Here is a 20,984-nt window from a genome sequence, read left to right as displayed (position 1 = left end):
CAAATTGCTACCCGGACTATTTGCATTGACACCCAAAAAAACACACAAAAAAAAATGTAGCTGCTGCTACTCGCTGCTTATTATCTATGCATAGTCACTTTACACCTACTTACATGTAGAATTACCTAGAGTAATCTGTACCCCTGATAATTAGGTAATTAGTTTATTTAGTAAATATTCTTCTTAACTCTTATTTTTCTTAAAACTGCATTGTAAGTAGGGCTTGTAAGTAAGCATTTCATGTTAAGGTCTACCTACACCTGTTGTATTTGGCGCATGTGACAAATAAAATTTTATTTGATTTATTTAGCAAAAATTAGCAAAAAATATATATTTCTAGATAAAAAAACAACAACAATAAATAGATACACTCAGTTTACATTTATTGTATGACAACAATATTATGATTATACCTACCATGCTGTTTCACCTGTGGTGGCCTTGAAGTTCTACAGTACCGTAGTTTTACTATTAAATACCAGAGAGTGGATAGACATCTTTGAAAACAGGAAGAAAATCATTGATTCTTTGAAACTACAGAAATAATACACAAAGTCCTCTTCAGAATTCAGTGACATTGCTTCGGCACAAAGGACTGAAAACTAAGTTGAGATGTGTGGGTATAACTCAGACTTTCAGCGAAATCTTGAACTCATCTTGCACCAATGTGACGGTTGATGCTGTAGTACACTCCCACTGCATCTGGGCTGTTGTCATCTTAGTATCAATTCAGCATATTTTTGTTTGATTGTGATGACCTCAAAATCAGACTGTGGATCAATGCTCTGGAAGAGATGCTCTTGGTGAAAACCTAGAATCTTCTCTCACACGTAGGAGTGACGCAACCTGACGTAAGACAATGCTCACAGTCTGGAATGCACATGGGGTTTGACACTGTGACAGAGATGCTCTTGCAAAAAATCTAGAATCTTCTTCCATGAGTCTTCCTGTGCAACGGCGTGAGGTTTGGTGAGGCCTCCCCACAGCACTACCACTGCAACAAGTTGGAATGACTGCTTTAGATATAAGACATTTGAGACATGGTATTCCTATGACTGTGTAATGTAGACCTACATAAAAATGCATTCAAGTTAAAGTACATAAGAAAAATATAGAACTGTAGGATCATTAGTGAACTAGTTTCATCTGGTGTGGTAATGTTGAGCTAGAGCAAAACATTGCAAATCCCCGTGGTCCCAGAGTAATGCACAATAACTATAAAAGCACAGTCTGTCTGCATGAATGACTCTGCAAAGGCACCTCTCTGTTGGCCTGGCTCCAACACAAAGGTGCACGCCCTGCAGTGGGGACCATACGGAGGTTCAATCAGGTGACCAGCTCCAGGGTAGGACAGAGTGGTCAGCAGGTGACTGTTCCCTGCTCTCTCCATCATCTGCGTCATCTGAGAAGGAGCAATTGATGGACTTTAACAGGGTTCCTATCCAAGCAATACTTCTCACAAGCAATTATCCCATTGACATTGTTCAGCTCATGGAGAATACATCCATTCACACAAATCCATTTTAAGAGTAGGCTACATAAGGACACACTCAATATTGACAGGAACATTGCTCACATCATCAGCTGATTCAACAGCGGCCCAATTCGTATCATCTTGTCCGACAACCAGTAGTAATGGACATGTTATCCTCCCCACCTGGGAAAATAACAAAAAATATTGATTTATATCAAGACCACCATTTTGTGAATGAGGAAAATATAATTTAAAACAAGCCGGCCGAGACCCAAGGTTCTGAAATGGTGAGTCTTTTACATCTACTTTCAGGTCAGAATCCTCTGGAATGGGTAGAAGAGTGTCCCTCCAAATTATGCAATTGTTCTCATCCATGCGAGACTTATGGACGTGTCTGCAAACACATGGTCAATGGTCAGGTGCAATTAATTAGTATGTTGTCCTCTCCCAAAGTCAATGCTATGCCAATATACAAACACATTCATATGCACATATACACAAACACATGTACAAACTCACTCTTTCATCACTTTGAAGGATTCCGCAATGGACTGGTTGGCTTTGAGTGTAAGAACATGGCTGCCACTGATGCACACACAACATATTGGCTAAAAAGGTAGACAACCGTTCATTTACACTGAACATATTGGATAATTACATTTTTTTCCCGAGAAACATACATCATTTAGACTCATACAGTGATCAATAAAATGTATAGATAGACATAAATGCAATTTACTTTCCAATATCACTGCATGCAACATGGTAAACATTTCGCAACCACAAATCGGAAAATCATACTGATGAATTAAGACAGGGGCATTATTGGTCTGGTGCAAGTACAAATGCATGTTTATCCAGAAAATGAACAGGAGATGAAAGGACTTGCATAGAGACGTACTTTTACAGTTTCTGAGACAGCGAGTGATAAAGCGACTGAGGCACCAAAGGACGTGCCAAGCAGGGCAATTTTGTCAGAGGCCACTAGAGGGTGATCCTGCAGCAGTCTGAAAGCATTCTGAGACAAGAAATCAACATTATATGTAAGACAGTGGTTTTCAAAGTCCCCAAGTCAATTCCTCTTTTGTATCTCCATAAGAAAATGGGGCAGATACACACCTCAATGTAATGGAAGCCAATGGTAGCAGCTTTCTGTGCATCTGGGAAGAGGTACATTAACGCCATGGCAGCAAAACCGTGGGATGCTAAGAGAGCAGCTCGATATTCCACCAGGCCGCCACCACCTCCCCACATGTCTAAAACTCCAGGGAAGGGTCCGGGACCTTCAGGATGACATGACAAAAAACATTATTGTTAGTGTTTACCTGAGAGCAGAGCATGCATCTTTACATCCATGTACTGTATAGTTCTTTAGTTCTGTCCTCCATAGTGATGGGGTCGGACTTTAAATATTGTTAATCATCAGTTGTACTAGAAACATGAGGAGTGCCATAGTCTGGTTTATACACCAGAAGTTAATGGTTATCTGTAGGAGGAATGTATATGGTGGAGGCAATTAAGCTTGGAATGTACTGAGTGAAGAAAAGACGATCACATGTTGGCAGGCACTGATAAGGGTGGAGAGATGTGGTTTAGTGAGGAAGGGTGCCGAGGTGCGGTCAGGTCACATTAAGGGAGAAGGAACAGTTTGTTGACACCATCACTACATCTTTATTACTAGACAGGAAGTTATGTTTAGAGAGGAGGAGACTCCTCCTAAACTGGGGTATATATACTACCACTGGTGGAACCATGTCTTTGTCTTATGCAGCTGTATAACCCAATGGGTGAATAAACATGGTTTTAGCTTTACTATTCATTTTCCAAGGTTAATTTAAACCTAACAAAAGTAAATCATTGATGTATTGTTGTATGTATCTTGAACCTAGTTCAAGCAACTAAAACATACACTCCCCTTGTAGTGAATGCAGTTACAGTGAACAACCACCGATACAAATTGTCCTGCACGGATGTGATCACTCAGTATACTAGGCATGTAGTTTACCTGGTGGCAGGAACAGGGTACCTGTGACCCCTCCCTCTGTGATGTCGACCCTGCGGACTCCGGGGGCCATGTACCAGCGCTCTGTGACGAAACTCGCCAGGGCCACCTGCTCTCTGAACCCCTGACTCACGTGTCCCCTGTACACAGAGATGTGCACCACCATGGGAGTGTGGACTTCTTTAATCCTGAATCTAAGGGTCAGAAAGTACCAACAGAACAGCTGGTGGCATCATTACATATGGTGGCAGCAGTGGGATACTGAGAGGTTCAAAAGCACACAATCTCCAAAAATGAAACGTTAACAAAATCAGATGGGGTTGAAGTGCTTACCTGAGTCCAGTTCTACTACCAGGTATTGGTCTCATGCTCGCCAACAAACCCATTGGATCAACACCCTCATATGTGCCCCCAAAACTTTCATCTTTGGCAACTATAAACAAAAAAACAAGGTCCAAACTTTTGGTAACTACATGCACATAAAGTAGCACAGAGATTAATTTACGATTAAAATGTGTCTACTTTAGCCAAACATTTTTCACTTACACTGAGCAGTCTGTCAAAATCTTAGTCACATACTTTTTTTTACCTCATTCAAGTACTTGATGATAATAGATCATTAACCTCGTCATACTATATCAATCTCAGACCAGTGGTGTAAAGCATTTAAGTAAAAAAATCTGTACTTTACTTTACCTTTTCAAAAAGAAAATGATGTATTTTTTACTTTTTAAAATAATTTTCCGACACCCAAATGTACTCCTTACATGTTAAATGCTTAGCAGGACAGGAAAATCGTCCAATTCACGAACTAATCAAGAGAACATCCCTGGTCATCCCTACTGCCTCTGATCTGGTGGACTCACGAAACACAAATGCTTAGTTTGTAAATTATGTCTGAGCGTTAGAGCGTGCCCCTGGCTATCCATAAATGTAAAAAAAATTGTGCCTTCTGGTTTGCTTAATACAATGAATTTGAAATGATTTATACTTTTACTTTTCATACTTAAGTATATTTTAGCAATTGCATTTACTCTTGATACTTAAGTACATTTAAAAGCAAATATTTCTCGACTTTTACTCAAGTAGTATTTTACTGGGTGACTTTCCATAATACTTCTATGAAGGTACTGTCTCAGACAAAGATGATTTAGCATTATTACTGAATGTTTCCCATTGGTATTTAGAGGTGTTTCTTTAAAAATTGGTTAAAGATATGATGAAATAATATCTCTCACCTGTGACCCTTCCCTGAGCATCACTGACATAGTGCCCAAACGCCTCCCAGTAGTCTGTGTCTTCAGACTGATGTAAAGAATGTAGTGTGACCTCCTGTGTCGGTGGTAAGTTCCCCACAACCACATGGAACTTCTCATCAAAGAGGGCTCTCCATGGTTTTACAGTCAACACAGGAACAGAATTCATGTCACAGATTGTTGTAGTGGAAATGTCCTCTAAAACAAATGCATTGACCCTCTCGTAATAGAAACTAAGAGAAGATGCACCTTTGTTTGTCTGAACTGGCTGAACCCTATATTACAGAAATGTTCTGGGATGCTTTGCCCTTACAGGGACTGCCCGTGCGTATTTATGAACTATGACTTCATGTATTAGATCACTGTCCTTGATCTCCCACGCACTTTGTCATCAACAAAGAACCGGATATCACCAGTTTAACATCTAACTCCAGACAAAATACTGCATGAAACAGCCTTTATCATGGGTCTCCTTGACATTGAAATCAATTAATAACATTCAACAATGAACATGTCAGAGAGTACATTTCTCTAAACTTCACAAACAATATTTATCAGACCTCAAAACATGATGATAACGTCCTTCTAGTGTAAGGACGGTATGAAAAGACTGTCTGAAATTTCAGCCTGTTTTAGTGGGTTGGAGTTTTGGCCTCCCTGCCTAGTTAAAGCTGCAATAGAACTTTTTGGGAGACCCGACCAAATTCACATAGAAATGTTTATTATAAATCTGTCATTCTCATCGAAAGCAAGTCTAAGAAGCGGTAGATCTATACCATGTCCGCAATTTCTATGCTTTGTGTTCTTCGTTTTTTTCAGTTTTGTACACCAGCTTCAAACAGCTGAAAATACAATATTTTTGGTTATAAAAAAGATATATCACCGCGGTTTAAATACTTGCTTGTTTTGTCACAAACTGAAATTAGGCAAACTATTAGAATTTTAGCACCCAGGAAAAGGCAGTGATTTCTGAATAGTGCATCTTTAACAGAACAAAAGGAAAGACAGTTCCCGAACCTCTCTGCCAATAACAGTATATTCTCCTCCCCACTCAGACCACTCCCAGGCCTATCAAAATTCTTGCTTGAGAAATGGCTCTTTACTAAGAAGTTATTTATGGAGCTTATCTCATTGACCAGAAGAGGCAGCTCGAATACATTTCAATTTACATCATATGTACATTAACATTTCAATTTACATTAGCAACGGAATGTCATGTGCCGAGAGATTGTTTGGGGGCTTGGCAAGGGACATTTACTATAAATACCTCAGCAGACACTAGCCAGTGAGCATGTTACAACTATGCAAGCGACTTTTCATCTTAACCATATTACACTTTTGAATAATGCAACAATTCACAAGCATGGGCAGACAAATGGCTTATTTCTTGTTGTCTGTAGGCTACACTCATTAGCCTACAATTTTGCTGACATGACAAAAGCACAGACTTGCTAACAGCATGTCTTCATCAAGAAACGTTAACCTATCAAAAATGTACGATTGCTCTTCTCATACAATATAAAACAACAGCAGGCCTACCTTACAACAAACCAGGCTTCATTTTTATCAATATCATGCAAATCATTACGTGGTAAAAGCTAATTGCGACTGACAAAGTGTTTTATTTAACCATATGACCTGATTAGAAAAATTATCTGGTTCCATCATAGCTCATATAACATTTAAAAAAAAAAAAATTTTTACCGTTGATTTATTACTATGACATACCGTTCAACCGTTCAACGTGGGTCCAGAGTTGGTTAGGTTACCAGATCAGGAAAAACTCTTTGAGCCTCAGGAAAGTAATTTGCCCCTCATGACTGCATTTCGCTACACTCACATTAACATCTGCTAACCATGTGTATGTGACCAATAAAATTGGATTTTGATTTGACTGTAGGACCTGTGGTGCCACCTTTGAAATCAACACACAATATTACAAATTAAAAACATCTCTAATTTGTATGAGAGTATCAACATAAAAAAATAAGTAGCGGCCGAGCGAGTATGGGCTTCCATAGTTTTACATGGCTCAGTACAGCCGACTACTGTGCCAATTTCAGAATGGAACATGCTGTAAAGCTGTAACTGTAATTTCAAATAAAAGTCTCAAATATTAGGAAAATGTCTATACATTTCAGTTGTTTCAAAAACTTTGCTCTGCTATTACCATTTATACTATAGGACTGTTGGGCTGAACGAGAATTCTGTTTACAATGATCCGCTTGGAGGAGGGGGGAGGGGGGGGGGGGAGAGAACAACTGTAGGGCAAGTGCATGACCTCGTGAGGTAGTGCCCGAGTTGTGATCATTTTGTAAATTTACATTACAATAGTGTCACTTGAGAATCAATACCTCTCGAGAACCTCTTGATATTTTGTGAATGAGAATAGTGACTTTGTTTGATATTAAAATGGTCAAACGGAAACAATCACAGTAAGGTACACAACTGTTATCCAGAGATGATTTGATATTCAGATAAAAACTGACCATGAAAAAAAGGAATGGGGTGAGTTCTTACATTTTCAAACGCTTTCCTTTATTCAAGGAAGACAATAGGAAGACAATTTTGTACAACCTATTAGTAGTAGCGCCTTTGTAAAAGTAGAAATGCACATTAGTAAATTATCAGGTTTAGATGCAATATTGCTAGTGACAGCAGTAAAACTGGAAAGAAAGCAGTGATAACGTCTATTTAATTGAAATGAAAGACTGTATGAAACATTTGTAACAGTGCACTAACTCTGAGAGATCTTCTCAATCTTTGAACGTTATGGCTCGTGTTGATCACCAAAACCAGGAGAAAGGGAATGACACAGAATTTGGATTAAAACATAGGCTCGTTAATTTATGTGGTTTAATCCCATGCACACTATTTTTTCATCACATCTCTGATGAGAATTAAGATAAGTCATAATTGCAAAAAATGTAATAATATGTCTGTGTCTCTGGTCTGGTCACAGATTTGACTGTGAGGTCACATCTGTGCTTCGATATAGGTGCTCCTCCAGAAAAGAAAGGATCTTCTTCCAGGAGTCTTCCTGTGCGTGACCGTGTGGTGCTGTCTCTCCTCCCCAAAGAACCACCACTGCAATCAAATCAGGAGGGGAAGCATCAAACATAAAGAGAACAAGTATGATTATTCCACTGCTTCACACAACCCATTTCTATATGTTTGCTAGAAACAGCCATGGAAACAAGTCATTACTTTTAAATTGCTCTTCAGACTGACAGTATGTAATGTACTTGATTTAAATTGTATTTATTGCCTCGTAAAACATTAACGGGGAGTAATTTGTCCATCTCCAGGCAAAACAAACAGCATGTGTGACGAGAGTTCTTCACATATTACCAGACAAATGAGTCATTGCAACCATATTACTGTGATAATGTGTGTTGTATTGTCGATTAGCAGTAGAAAATGACATCCCCAAAACAGAAAATAAGATACTGTCAAACTGTCTCTGATAATAACAAGGACACAAACACACCAAACACACAACCAACGTTAAATTACACTTTTGTTTTGTCTCAGCCACCATGAAGTTGCTGGCACGGATATGAGGACTATACGGAGGTTCAATCAGGTGACCAGCTCCAGGGTAGGACAGAGTGGTCAGCAGGTGACTGTTTCCTGCTTTTTCCATCATCTGCTTCATCTGAGGAGGCACAAGAACTCTGTCAGATCTACATCAAAGTGTTGGGCGTCAAAAACATATTGTATATATATATATATATATTTTTTTTTTTACAGTAGAACCACTTAAAAAATTACAGTAGTACCACTTAATAATACATATTTCTGCAGCAATCCAAGCATTGTTAGAAAATGTACTCACGTCCTCTGCTGACTCAGTGGCAGGCCAGTTTTGGTCATCCTCACCCACTATCATTAGAACAGGACATTTCAGCTGCCCCACCTAACCAGGACACAACAGTAAACCATGGGGATAGACAATGCTACATACCTTATAAAGTCAAACAGACAAGGGAGAACAGCTATAAAGTGAGTACAATGAGGGTATAGGTTAAAATCAGGGTAAAATCCAGTTTGAGTTAAACCCACATCCACTTTCTTGGTTGGATCAGTTGGAATGGGTAGGAGCAGATCCCGCCAGATCACTCGATTCTCCTCATCATAGCGAGTGTTACGGACGTTTCTAGGAAATTAAACACACAGACGAGTAAGTTCAATTTAATTATTATTAGAGGATCAAAGTGGAAGCACAAATGCATACACATCTTTAAACATGTGATAGTACACATACTTATTAATCTCGCCGAAGACATCAGAGAGTGAGCCTTTCACCGGCTGGACATGACTGCCACTCACACATACCAAACACCTGGGCTGAGGGAGGACCAACAGTTTAAGACACCGAAATACAAACACACACAGACAAAAACACAAATATATACACACAACTACACATTATTCTGCCAGTGTGGTAAGAGCACTCTCCTACCTGAATCACAGTGGAGTACACGGCCATCCCCAAAGCCACTGAGGTCCCAAAGGACAGGCCCAGTATCGCTATACTGTCCCCACACACCTGAGGGTGCTGTTTTAGAACAGTGAACGCAGCCTAGAGTGAAAAATAGAACATTTCATATGAACTACAACTGCGGTTAGTGTGTCCGCCCTGAGAATGGAAGGTTGGGAGTTCGATCCCCGGCCAAGTCATACCAAACACTGTAAAAATGGGACCCGATGCGTCCCTGCTTGGCCCTCAGCATTAAGGAGATAAGGAGATAGATTGGGGTTAAGGCCCTGCGATAGACTAGCGTCCCGTCAAGGGGATGTATCACGCTACAGAAACAGGAGATATAGTAGGCTCCTGCCCTATGAGTCGTTCCGGCTCGCACAAACCAAGGCTCGTGAAAGGCTACTTACTAAGACTGTCGTACAAAACTTGATTTTAAATTGTTACCATAGCAGTCATATTGTGACACAGGATATTTGGTTTCTTTATTACTGTAGTAATAACTTTATTAAATATTAATGTAAGTACCACAAAAGTGGGAGAAGGTTACATTTTAGTAATTTAGCAGATGCTCTTATCCAGAGCGACTTACAGTAGTGAGTGCATACATTTCTCATACTTTTTATATTGTAGGAAATAGGTCTAGTTGTCTAGTCATGTTCTCTTTAAGGTTCATACTTCAACATACGTAACCCAATGACACATTTTACAACACACTATTAAGATAAGAACAAAATCCAATGTCAGTTCCTACAAATAACAGTTGAATGTGTATGTTGCGCAAGGGATTGGTTGCACAGACAAGGTGAATGAACCTTTGGATGAGCTTTGTGGGTTTAATTACCTACAGCTTATAGCTTCCTTCCTGAATAAGAATACACCATATACAGAGCATATCACCTTGTGAAAGTAAAATATATGCTATATATCAGTTGATCACTGTCATTTGAGGCACCTATGACACTAAATATGACAGTGCAGATCAGCCAAAATGCAGTGGTCTAGTAACATATACTGGTACCTCAAAGTATTCGTTCCCCACATGAGAGGTTGAGCCCCCAGAGGTCCGGGGTGTCATGTACTCCAGGGCCAGAGAGACAAAGCCATGCGACGACAGGAGGGCAGAGCGATACTCCACCAGACCGCCACCTCCACCCCACAGGTCCAACAGGGCAGGGAAGGGCCCGGGTCCTTCCAACACAACATGGTCTGTTCAGACCTGGGCTATATGCACTCCACTTATGATAATCATATCTAAATCATATCTTTGGATGATTTTAATTGTAATTATTGAAAGTGGGGTGTATGTAGCTAAAAACTATGACATACCTGGTGGCAGGAATAGGGTCCCTGTGATCCCTCCCTCTGTGATGTCGACCCTGCGGACTCCTGGGGCCATGTACCAGCGCTCTGTGACGACACTCGCCAGGGCCACCTGCTCTCTGAAACCCTGACTCATGTGTCCCCTGTACACAGAGATGTGCACCACCATGGGAGTGTGGACCTCCTTCTTCCTCAACCTAAAATTACAAGACATTGTTTATAATTCAACTGGTGTCCTTTAATGACAAAATTACAACTTTATCAATGTATTATTTTTAGGGTGGCGTTTCAGTTTACCTGAGTCCAATTCTACTGCCAGGTACTGGTCTCATGCTCCACAACAGTCCCATGGGTTCCACGCCATCATATGTCCCTCCTAAACTAGAATCATTGGCAACTGTAAAGATATTTGGGTAGTTTATGTGAGAGGTTTTAAATATGAATTGAACTCTTCAGATTATTGATAACTGATGTGTGACATTAAATACAAGTAGCCTACCATTTACAAATCCTGTAGCATCACTAACATAGTGGCCAAAGGCCTCCCAGTAGTCGCCATCATCTGAGTGGATCAGCGCGTGCAAGGTGATATCTTGAATTTGTGACAAATTTTGGACGATTAAACTGAACTTTTCATCGATTAGTCCCCTGGATGGGTGAAGCAAAAGCATGGGCGACGCTGCTTTTTCAGTCATCCTGTCAAAATTGCATAGAAATTTCCTCTCAACAAAGAGACACCGACATATAACGTTAGTAAGTAGCTTAAATTGTGAAATGGGACACCAAAGTTAAGGAGGATCAAAGTTCATGTTGACAGACTGAGCGTCATTGGCTAGAGCTTGAAAGACTCAGAGCAGCATGCATTGGAAGTGTTTACCTCTTACAGTAAGTAGGCTACTGTGTAACAACCAATTCAGACAACAATAAACAATGTAGCATCACACAACAGTTATTATCGCCCGCACAAAAGAAAGTGTTGCCTAATATACCATATTCTGGAAGTCTTAATTAATAACGTTAATGTCGCCAGCTTCTACAAAAACGTAGCATATAACATTACGCAGTTTTACCAACTTGCCCGTGTTGTCCTAACAACTGCTGTAGGAAACGGCTATTGCAATTAGGTGTCGATGCCTTCTGTATTGGGTCTGCAAATTGTGCCTTACAAGATTTGCATTGTGTGTCTTATGCTTTAAAAATCCACATTCCTATGGGCTAAGTTTCTCTCATGAGTCAAATTCAAAACAGTGGAAGTCCGGCATTGACAGGACTGGGGCAGAGCGAGACGACGCAGTGGATTATGTTTTTTTTAAGGTGGAACATGGTTTGCCAAATTAAAGGAGGCTCGACATATTGTAGAGGAAGTTAGGTAGGCTAATATGCTACAGGTTTTTTGGTAGAACACTTTATTTGAACGAAGTTTTGTAACCTATGTCTAATAATTGCTACAAAACATTTTATAGCTTTTTTATAGCATTTTTATAGCAACGAACTGGAGTTGTAACTATGTAGTTACATGCCAAAATTGCATTCCAAACTGAAGATCATGATTAGGTGATTATTGGAGTCAGGTGTGTTAGCTGGGGCTGCAACACAACTGTGACACCAATCAGACCCTCAAGGACTGGAATTGCCCACCCCTACATGTGTTTTTGGCCAGAAGAAAGATGTTTGAAAGAATTTGGAAACCTTAATTGTCCACCTTGAGGAGTGGGACATTTCCATGTGAGAGAGATATACAGTACCAGTCAAAAGTTCAGACACACCTACTTATTCCAAGGTTTTTATTTTCCAAGGTCTTTATTTTTACTATTTTCTACATTGTAGAATATAGTGAAGACATCAAAACTATGAAATAACACATGGAATCATGTAGTAACCCCCAAAAAGTGTTAAACAAATCAACATATATTTGAGATTCTTCAATGTAGGTACCCATTGCCTTGATGACAGCTTTGCACACTCTTGGAATTCTCGCAACCAGCTTCATGAGGTATGGAATGATTTTCCAACAGTCTTGAAGGAGTTCCCACATATGCTGAGCACTTGTTGGCTGCTTTTCCTTTTCCTGCTTTTCCGTTGGCTGAGATCCAACTCATCCCAAACCATCACAATTAGGTTGAGGTCGGGAGATTGTGGAGGCCAGGTCATCTGATGCAATACACCATTACTCTCCTTCCCTTGTCCTATCCCCCTGTATGACCCATGACTGGCACCGCGGTCTAAGGCTCTGCATCTCAGTGCTGGAGGCATCACTACAGACCCTGGTCCGATCCTGGCTGTATCACAACTGGCCGTGATCGGGAGTCCCATAGAGCAGCGCACAACTGGCCCAGCATCGTCCGTGTTAGGGGAGGGTTTGGCCTGGGTAGGCTATCATTGTAAATAAGAATTTGTTCTTAACTGACCTTTCCTAGTTAAATAAAGGTAAAATAAAATAAATAAATGTACCCATAATTCTCATTTCCATGTAAAGCTTGTTCGCAATAAACCCAGCCATTGGCTGAATTTTCAGAGAAAGAGAGAGGGAGAGAGACAGAAAGAGGAGAGCTCTCATGTAGGCAAATTCAAATTACATTACATAAGGAGAGATGGAAAAGATGACAATACTGTTTCCTCTATTTTACAGCTTCAAAGGGCTCTCAGTAGTGGGACTATTAATATCTTAGTAATATAGGAAGACACAAAATAAATCATGCTAAACAAGTAAGATTCATCCCATCAAAACAGAAGGCACAATGGATAGGCTTCAGAGTGAATTGGAGTAAGCCTAAACTACTTAAAACGTAGCTCCACTGTAAACAAGCTAATGGCTCTTTATACAGTCAACTGGATCCAGTTCATGAGGTTGAGTAAAATATATTTCAGATAGACATAAAAAAGATTAATGAAAATGCTCTTCAAACCACAGATGGTTAACCAAGTAAGTTTTTAAAGGATACCATGCTGAAAAGGGGAAAACTTGAGAGAGGATGAATTCACCATATCCAATATTGAAGTTCAACAGCCAAGCTGCTTCATGGCCTTTATTTTATGCTCCATAAGGAGGAAGCAGGAAGGATTGTCAAAAAGAAGATGTGGTAGGAGTGTTGACACAAGTATAGAAATGGAGAGAGAGAGAGAGAGATGCAGAAGGAGGAAGGTACATAGTTTGTTCGAATGTACCAGTGCAAAGAGAGAAAGAGAGTAGAAATCAAGAGTTGAATACATAGCATTACAGTATATCAGGAACTACATCTCGAGACAGTTGGACCAACCAGACATTACTGAGTCTCTCACTCTCACTGTGTCCGAGAGAAGCTGAGCCTCAGAATCTACAAGATGAGGAACTTACTGATAATCACCATCCTCTCCTTCATGACAGGTAATAAGCATGTTATAGCACTCTATAACAATGTAATAACACCTAGTTAGTCTTCATATAAAAACTTTTACTCTAGAGTTTGGACTACCAATTTGTTTTGGATAATATGATGCCACCTCTGTTTTAAAATGTCTCATCTCAATATTGATAGCTGCATTATTGAGGAAAGTGTTTACTTCCTAAGACTGTGATATGGGGTAGTTTTATCTACCTTAGTTGAATGCAGTGACTGTATAAGACTGCTTGCTAAATGACATAGATGTAAATGTCAATCTCAGGTTGAGAGCTGCCTTGAAGTGGAAGGATACTCAGGAGGAACTGCCATCTTCAACTGTAAATACCCAGACGCATATAAAAGCAACCAGAAATGTTTCTGTTAGAAGTCCAGCCAGAGTTGTGAAGAGAAAATTAGCAGTGAGACAAAGAGCCCCTGGGAGAACAAGGACATATTCTCTCTGAAAGACACTGACAGTAAACTCTTCACGGTGGTCATCGAAAAACGGGATTATAGAGATGAAGGATGCTACTACTATGTTGCGGACACACCAGACACGTCGTCAACTTGCTGTAGGACTAAGGTGGAGCTGGAAGTAAAGGAAGGTGAGAGACTTTCACTTTAATTTAACTCAATTATTAATTCCCTGTGTGATGAGAATAATGAGTCACGGCGGTCAGTCAACTAAGGGTGAACGGAAAGACTGAGTTTATTAATAAAGGCAGAGTTTTTTTCCATTGACAGATAACTGCTGTAGGAGATCATTCACAGAGACTGCTTATCTGGGAGGAACCGCTACCATCAGCTGCAAGTATCCAAATGACCATAAGGACAGAATCAAGTATTTCTGCAAAAAATATGGTCTCTTCATCTGTAAATGCAATATAGATTTACAATCTTGAAAAGAATCGAATGAACAAGGTCCATTTTTTTGTGTCTGACAAGACAAGGGAAGAGAGAGAGTCTTCACTATGACCATCACCAATCTGACTGGGGAGAATACAGGGATATTCTGTTGTGGTGGGAAAACTACTGCCTACATTGACCTGATCACTGAAGTACAACTTAATGGTATTAATGGTAAGTGTAAGGTTTGCCATTCATATCATCTATTCAGCACAGTTTTTTTTCCTTCAATTTATTTAGATTTTAGACAACAGAGAAATATGGCCTACTAGTAAATTGGTCACAAAGCTGCTATTTTTGCTTTGGGTTAGATGGACCGTGTATTTGTGTGTTTCTTTGAATATGCAGAGTATAAAACACAATTCTATAGAATAGCCTTCCATAGTACAAATACAGTTAGCACTTCCTGTTTTGTTGCTTACTTTCCTTATCAAATTGTCTTTCCTTGTATCCTCTTTCTTTGCCTCCTTCTCCAATCTCATTGAAGTGACCACCACCGCAGTGACCACCACACTGAACACCATGTCTCCTGCATCTTCATCCATGTCACCATCAACACTAAGACAATGTACCTTTGATAAGTAAATTTGGTTCTAGGGCAGGTAGCTTAGCAGTTAAGAGCATTGTTTCGGTTGCTGGTTCAAATCCCCAAGCCGACCACATGACAAATCTGCTGATGTGCCCTTGAGCATGGCACTTAACCCTAATTGCTCCTGTAAATTGCTCTGGATTAGAGCGTGCCAAATGACTAACCCTAACCCTAACCTCAACTCAAAAACCTAACCTTAACCCTAAACCTAACCCAAGCTACTAACCCTAAAACTAACCCTAGCTCCTAACCCTAACTCTTAACATAATTCTAACCCTGTCACTAATTCTAACCTTAAACCACCTATAATTAGCATTTGACCTCGTGGGGACTAAGAAAATGTCCACAGGAGCTGCCTCCTCAACACACAGGGTAAGAGCAGAAGGGGAATAATATAAATGTGTGTGTGTGTGTGTGTGTGTGTGTGTGTGTGTGTGTGTGTGTGTGTGTGTGTGTGTGTGTGTGTGTGTGTGTGTGTGTGTGTGTGTGTGTGAGAGAGAGAGGTTATGTAAGTGTGTCAAACTATGTTCTCTCCTTCAGCATGTACTCCTCATCATCTTCTTTCTTTCTCTGCTCATCCTCTTCCTCCTTTCCCTCTTCCTCCTCTTCTTCCTTCTCTTCAGGGTGGCCATGGTGCAATAAAACTGCACCCCCTACAGCTAGACTCAGGTCCGGTGACCACAACCAATTTACCCACAAACCCATCTGACTCACTCCACTACGCCAGTGTCAACTTCCACAAGAACCCCAGGAGGCCCAACGAAGCCACCGCTGCCATCGCTAAAGTGGGCACTTCTTCCACTGAATACGCCACTGTGAACTTTGGTAGAAGCCTGCCTACTCACCCTGACCAATGAATGACAAGATAAAAATAGACCTCTATCCGACTTCTACTGCTTCTCAATCCTAAGTGAATACAATACAATATAATCAAATACAATACAATAAAATGCAATACAATGGAATACAAAAAAATAAAATACAATAAAAAAGAATACAATATAATACACTACAATATAATAAAATATAACACAATACAGTATAATACAAGAAAATACAATATAATTGAATACAATAAAATATAATACAATAAAATATAATACAATACCATTTTGGGGTATTTGGTATTTTATTAGGATCCCCATTAGCTGTTGCAAAAGCAGCAGTTACTCTTCCTGGGGTCCACACAAAACATTAAACATGACATAATACAGAACATTAATAGACAAGAACAGCTCAAGGACAGAACTATATAAAAAAAAAATAAAGGCACACATAGCCTACATATCAATGCATAAACACAAACTATCTAAGTCAAATAGGGGAGAGGTGTTGTGTCGTGAGGTGTTGCTTTATATGTTTTTTAAAACCAGCGTTGCTGTTTATTTGAGCAATATGAGATGAAACGGAGTTCCATGCAATAATGGCCCAAATAACATTGTACTCCTTATTGAATTTGTTCTGGATTTGGGGACTGTGTAAAGACTCCTGTTGGCATGTCTGCTGTGGTAAGTGTGTATGTGTTAGAGCTGTGTGTAAGTATACTATGCAAACAATTTGGGATTTTCAACACATGTTTCTTATAAAAAGAAGAAGTGATGCAGTCAGTCTCTCATCAACTCTTAGCCAAGAGAGACTGGCATGCATAGTATTTATATCAGCCCTCTGATTACAATGAAGAGCAAGGCGTGCCTCTCTGTTCTGGGCCAGCTGCAGCTTAACTAGGTATTTCCTTACAGCACTGGACCACACGACTGGACAATAATCAAGATTAGACAAAACTAGAGTCTGCACATGCTTTGTTTAATCCCAGTGGCAGGTCAATGGTAGATAAATGAGTAGAGGGCCTAGAGAGCTGCCCTGTGGTACACCACGGTTGACATGTTTGACATTAGAGAAGCTTCCATTAAAGAACCCTTTGAGTTATATTAGATAGATAGCTCTGAATTATATTCAGCATTATATTTGGTTAAATACAATTTTTTCCAACTATTTGCTAAGAGCTGGCAGCAAGCGTATAGATCTGATGTTAGAACCAGTAAAGGCCGCTTTGCTACTCTTGGGTAGCGGAATTACTTTGGCTTCCCTCCAGGCCTGAGGACAAAGACTTTCCTCTAGGCTAAGATGATTGATATGTCAGATAGGAGTGGCTATAGAGTCAGCTACCATCTTCAGTAGCTTTCCATCTAAGTTGTCAATGCCAGGAGATTTGTCATTATTGATCGATAACAATAATTTTATATAATCGTTCCGACACTAACTTTACAAAATTAAAACTTGAAATGCTTTTCTTTCATTATTAGTTTTTTTATGCATGAATACAATGGCTCACTGTTCGTTGTTGGCATTTCCTGTCTAAGTTTACCCACTTTGCCAATGAAGTAATCATTAAAACAATACAATATAATACAATGAAATAAAATACAACATAATCATTGCACTTCACAGTCATGTTAATGAATAACTTAAATTTGTCTTCTGCCTCTCCAGTCTAATGTCTTGAAATGTAATATTTAAATATTTGAAATATACACACTTTGTGCCGCACTGAAGTACTCAGACTCAATACCCAGATAAATAACAGTTTGTGCACAAATCACAATAAAACCTCATCATCTTCCCAGCTGTCAGTTTAAAGCACACAGGCTCATTCCTGCTGAAGATTGTTCTATCGCCACTGCTGGCTATGGACTCTACTGTTGAAAGTATTTTTCTGTTTTCAGAGTGGGGTCATATTACTGAATAAACAGCAGAGGGCGGTGTAAGCTCGTTTTCTGCCATTGGTTCCTCAGTAGCATGTTTTGGTGTTATTAAATCATTATTGCTTTAAATTGGGTAAGAAGGGAGAAGGAGAGCAGATTTGTAGATACACAGCCTTAAACTCCCACATTTCAATACTATGAGTTTTTGATTGGGACCCTAAAACAGTGTGTGTGTGTTTATTTTTGTTGTTGTTATTTTTTTAGTTAACCTTTATTTAACTAAGCAAGTCAGTTAAGGACAAATTATTTTTACAACGACAACCTACCCTGTGTCTGTAAAATCAAATCCAATTGTATGTCACGTGCTGAATACAACTGTTGTAGACTTTACTGTGAAATGTTTGATTACGAGCCCTTCCCAACAATGCAGAGTTTAAAAATAAAATAGTAGCAAAAGAGGAATACAATTAAACCTACAAGAATGGAGCTATATACAGGGAGTACCAGTACCAGATCACAGTGGAGCTATATACAGGGAGTACCAGTACCAGATCACTGTGGAGCTATATACAGGGAGTACCAGTACCAGATCAATGTGGAGCTATATACAGGGAGTACCAGTACCAGATCAACGTGGAGCTATATACAGGGAGTACCAGTACCAGATCACAGTGGAGCTATATACAGGGAGTACCAGTACAAGATCAATGTGGAGCTATATACAGGCAGTACCAGTATCAGATCAATGTGGAGCTATATACAGGGAGTACCAGTACCAGATCAATGTGGAGCTATATACAGGGAGTACCAGTACCAGATCACAGTGGAGCTATATACAGGGAGTACCAGTACCAGATCAATGTGGAGCTATATACAGGGAGTACCAGTACCAGATCACAGTGGAGCTATATACAGGGAGTACCAGTACCAGATCAATGTGGAGCTTTATACAGGGAGTACCAGTACCAGATCACTGATGAGCTATATACAGGGAGTACCAGATCACTGTGGAGCTATATACAGGGAGTACTAGTACCAGATCCCTGTGGAGCTATATACAGGGAGTACCAGTACCAGATCAACGTGGAGCTATATACAGGGAGTACCAGTACCAGATCAATGTGGAGCTATATAGAGGGAGTACTAGTACCAGATCACTGTGGAGCTATATACAGGGAGTACCAGTACCAGATCAACGTGGAGCTATATACAGGGAGTCCCAGTACCAGATCAATGTGGAGCTATATACAGGAAGTACTAGTACCAGATCACTGTGGAGCTATATACAGGGAGTACCAGTACCAGATCAACGTGGAGCTATATACAGTGGGTACAAAGTACCAGATCACTGTGGAGCTATATACAGGGAGTATCAGTACCAGATCAATGTGGAGCTATATACAGGGAGTACCAGTACCAGATCACTGTGGAGCTATATACAGGGAGTACCAGTACCAGATCAATGTGGAGCTATATACAGGGAGTACCAGTACCAGATCAATGTGGAGCTATATACAGGGAGTACCAGTACCAGATCAATGTGGAGCTATATACAGGGAGTACCAGTACCAGATCACTGTGGAGCTATATACAGGGAGTACCAGTACCAGATCACTGTGGAGCTATATACAGGGAGTACCAGTACCAGATCAATGTGGAGCTATATACAGGGAGTACCAGTACCAGATCAATGTGGAGCTATATACAGGGAGTACCAGTACCAGATCAATGTGGAGCTATATACAGGGAGTACCAGTACCAGATCAATGTGGAGCTATATACAGGGAGTACCAGTACCAGATCACTGTGGAGCTATATACAGGGAGTACCAGTACCAGATCAATGTGGAGCTATATACAGGCAGTACCAGTACCAGATCAATGTGGAGATATATACAGGGAGTACCAGTACCAGATCAACGTGGAGCTATATACAGGGAGTACCAGTACCAGATCAATGTGGAGCTATATACAGGGAGTACCAGTACCAGATCATTGTGGAGCTATATACAGGGAGTACCAGTACCAGATCAATGTGGAGCTATATACAGGGAGTACCAGTACCAGATCAATGTGGAGCTATATACAGGGAATACCAATACCAGATCAATGTGGAGCTATATACAGGGAGTACCAGTACCAGATCAATGTGGAGCTTTATACAGGGAGTACCAGTACCATATCAATGTGGAGCTATATACAGAGAGTACCAGTACCAGATCAATGTGGAGCTATATACAGGGAGTACCAGTACCAGATCAATGTGGAGCTATATACAGGGAGTACCAGTACCAGATCAATGTGGAGCTTTATACAGGGAGTACCAGTACCAGATCACTGATGAGCTATATACAGGGAGTACCAGATCACTGTGGAGCTATATACAGGGAGTACTAGTACCAGATCCCTGTGGAGCTATATACAGGGAGTACCAGTACCAGATCAACGTGAAGCTATATACAGGGAGTACCAGTACCAGATCAATGTGGAGCTATATAGAGGGAGTACTAGTACCAGATCACTGTGGAGCTATATACAGGGAGTACCAGTACCAGATCAACGTGGAGCTATATACAGGGAGTCCCAGTACCAGATCAATGTGGAGCTATATACAGGAAGTACTAGTACCAGATCACTGTGGAGCTATATACAGGGAGTACCAGTACCAGATCAACGTGGAGCTATATACAGTGGGTACAAAGTACCAGATCACTGTGGAGCTATATACAGGGAGTACCAGTACCAGATCAATGTGGAGCTATATACAGGGAGTACCAGTACCAGATCAATGTGGAGCTATATACAGGGAGTACCAGTACCAGATCAATGTGGAGCTATATACAGGGAGTACCAGATCAATGTGCAGAGGTACGATGTATTTGAGGTAGATA

The 20,984-nt window shown here is 40.2% G+C and overlaps 2 protein-coding genes across 5 annotated transcripts; both read right to left on the bottom strand.

Moving 5' to 3' along the window:
* Positions 1-366: 366 nt before the first annotated feature.
* On the bottom strand, positions 367-5,175 carry LOC110522739 (acyl-coenzyme A thioesterase 1-like). Its single transcript, XM_021601215.2, has 10 exons — positions 4,715-5,175; positions 3,810-3,909; positions 3,480-3,670; positions 2,594-2,757; positions 2,376-2,492; positions 1,994-2,082; positions 1,775-1,868; positions 1,577-1,657; positions 1,261-1,402; positions 367-994 (listed from the first exon to the last, which is right to left on the bottom strand). The coding sequence occupies exons 1-10, from the start codon at positions 4,899-4,901 to the stop codon at positions 864-866; spliced, it is 1,296 nt and encodes a 431-aa protein (XP_021456890.2). The 5' UTR covers positions 4,902-5,175; the 3' UTR covers positions 367-863.
* Positions 5,176-7,248: 2,073 nt separating this feature from the next.
* Positions 7,249-11,823, bottom strand: LOC110521328 (bile acid-CoA:amino acid N-acyltransferase). Of its 4 annotated transcripts, none has more exons than XM_021598813.2 (11): positions 11,609-11,823; positions 11,038-11,234; positions 10,836-10,935; positions 10,545-10,735; positions 10,237-10,406; positions 9,198-9,317; positions 9,000-9,082; positions 8,798-8,891; positions 8,571-8,651; positions 8,249-8,390; positions 7,249-7,819 (listed from the first exon to the last, which is right to left on the bottom strand). In XM_021598813.2, the coding sequence occupies exons 2-11, from the start codon at positions 11,231-11,233 to the stop codon at positions 7,689-7,691; spliced, it is 1,308 nt and encodes a 435-aa protein (XP_021454488.2). In that variant the 5' UTR covers position 11,234; positions 11,609-11,823; the 3' UTR covers positions 7,249-7,688. The 4 variants fall into 4 exon arrangements, with proteins under 4 accessions (XP_021454488.2, XP_021454489.2, XP_021454490.2 ...); XM_021598814.2 differs by having other exon boundaries at positions 11,613-11,823; XM_021598815.2 differs by having other exon boundaries at positions 11,617-11,823.
* Positions 11,824-20,984: the final 9,161 nt, after the last annotated feature.

Source organism: Oncorhynchus mykiss, chromosome 30, assembly GCF_013265735.2.
Source record: "Oncorhynchus mykiss isolate Arlee chromosome 30, USDA_OmykA_1.1, whole genome shotgun sequence".
NCBI lineage: Eukaryota > Metazoa > Chordata > Actinopteri > Salmoniformes > Salmonidae > Oncorhynchus > Oncorhynchus mykiss.
The sequence above is the reverse complement of the archived record's forward strand: the minus strand, read 5'-3'. Positions and strand labels throughout refer to the sequence as shown.

What these genes read in the sequence shown, in the direction of transcription:
- LOC110521328 (XM_021598813.2), bottom strand. Translation starts at nt 11,233, where the DNA reads ATGACTGAAAAAGCAGCGTCGCCCATGCTTTTGCTTCACCCATCCAGG. An exon ending in GACCCTATTCCTGCCACCAG is followed by an intron (nt 10,407 to 10,544) that starts GTATGTCATAGT and finishes TTGTGTTGGAAG; the next exon opens with GACCCGGGCCCTTCCCTGCC. An exon ending in TGGGGAACGAATACTTTGAG is followed by an intron (nt 9,318 to 10,236) that starts GTACCAGTATAT and finishes TTTTCACTCTAG; the next exon opens with GCTGCGTTCACTGTTCTAAA.
- LOC110522739 (XM_021601215.2), bottom strand. Translation starts at nt 4,901, where the DNA reads ATGAATTCTGTTCCTGTGTTGACTGTAAAACCATGGAGAGCCCTCTTT. An exon ending in CTGTCTCAGAAACTGTAAAA is followed by an intron (nt 2,083 to 2,375) that starts GTACGTCTCTAT and finishes CTACCTTTTTAG; the next exon opens with CCAATATGTTGTGTGTGCAT. An exon ending in ATTCTGACCTGAAAGTAGAT is followed by an intron (nt 1,658 to 1,774) that starts GTAAAAGACTCA and finishes TTATTTTCCCAG; the next exon opens with GTGGGGAGGATAACATGTCC.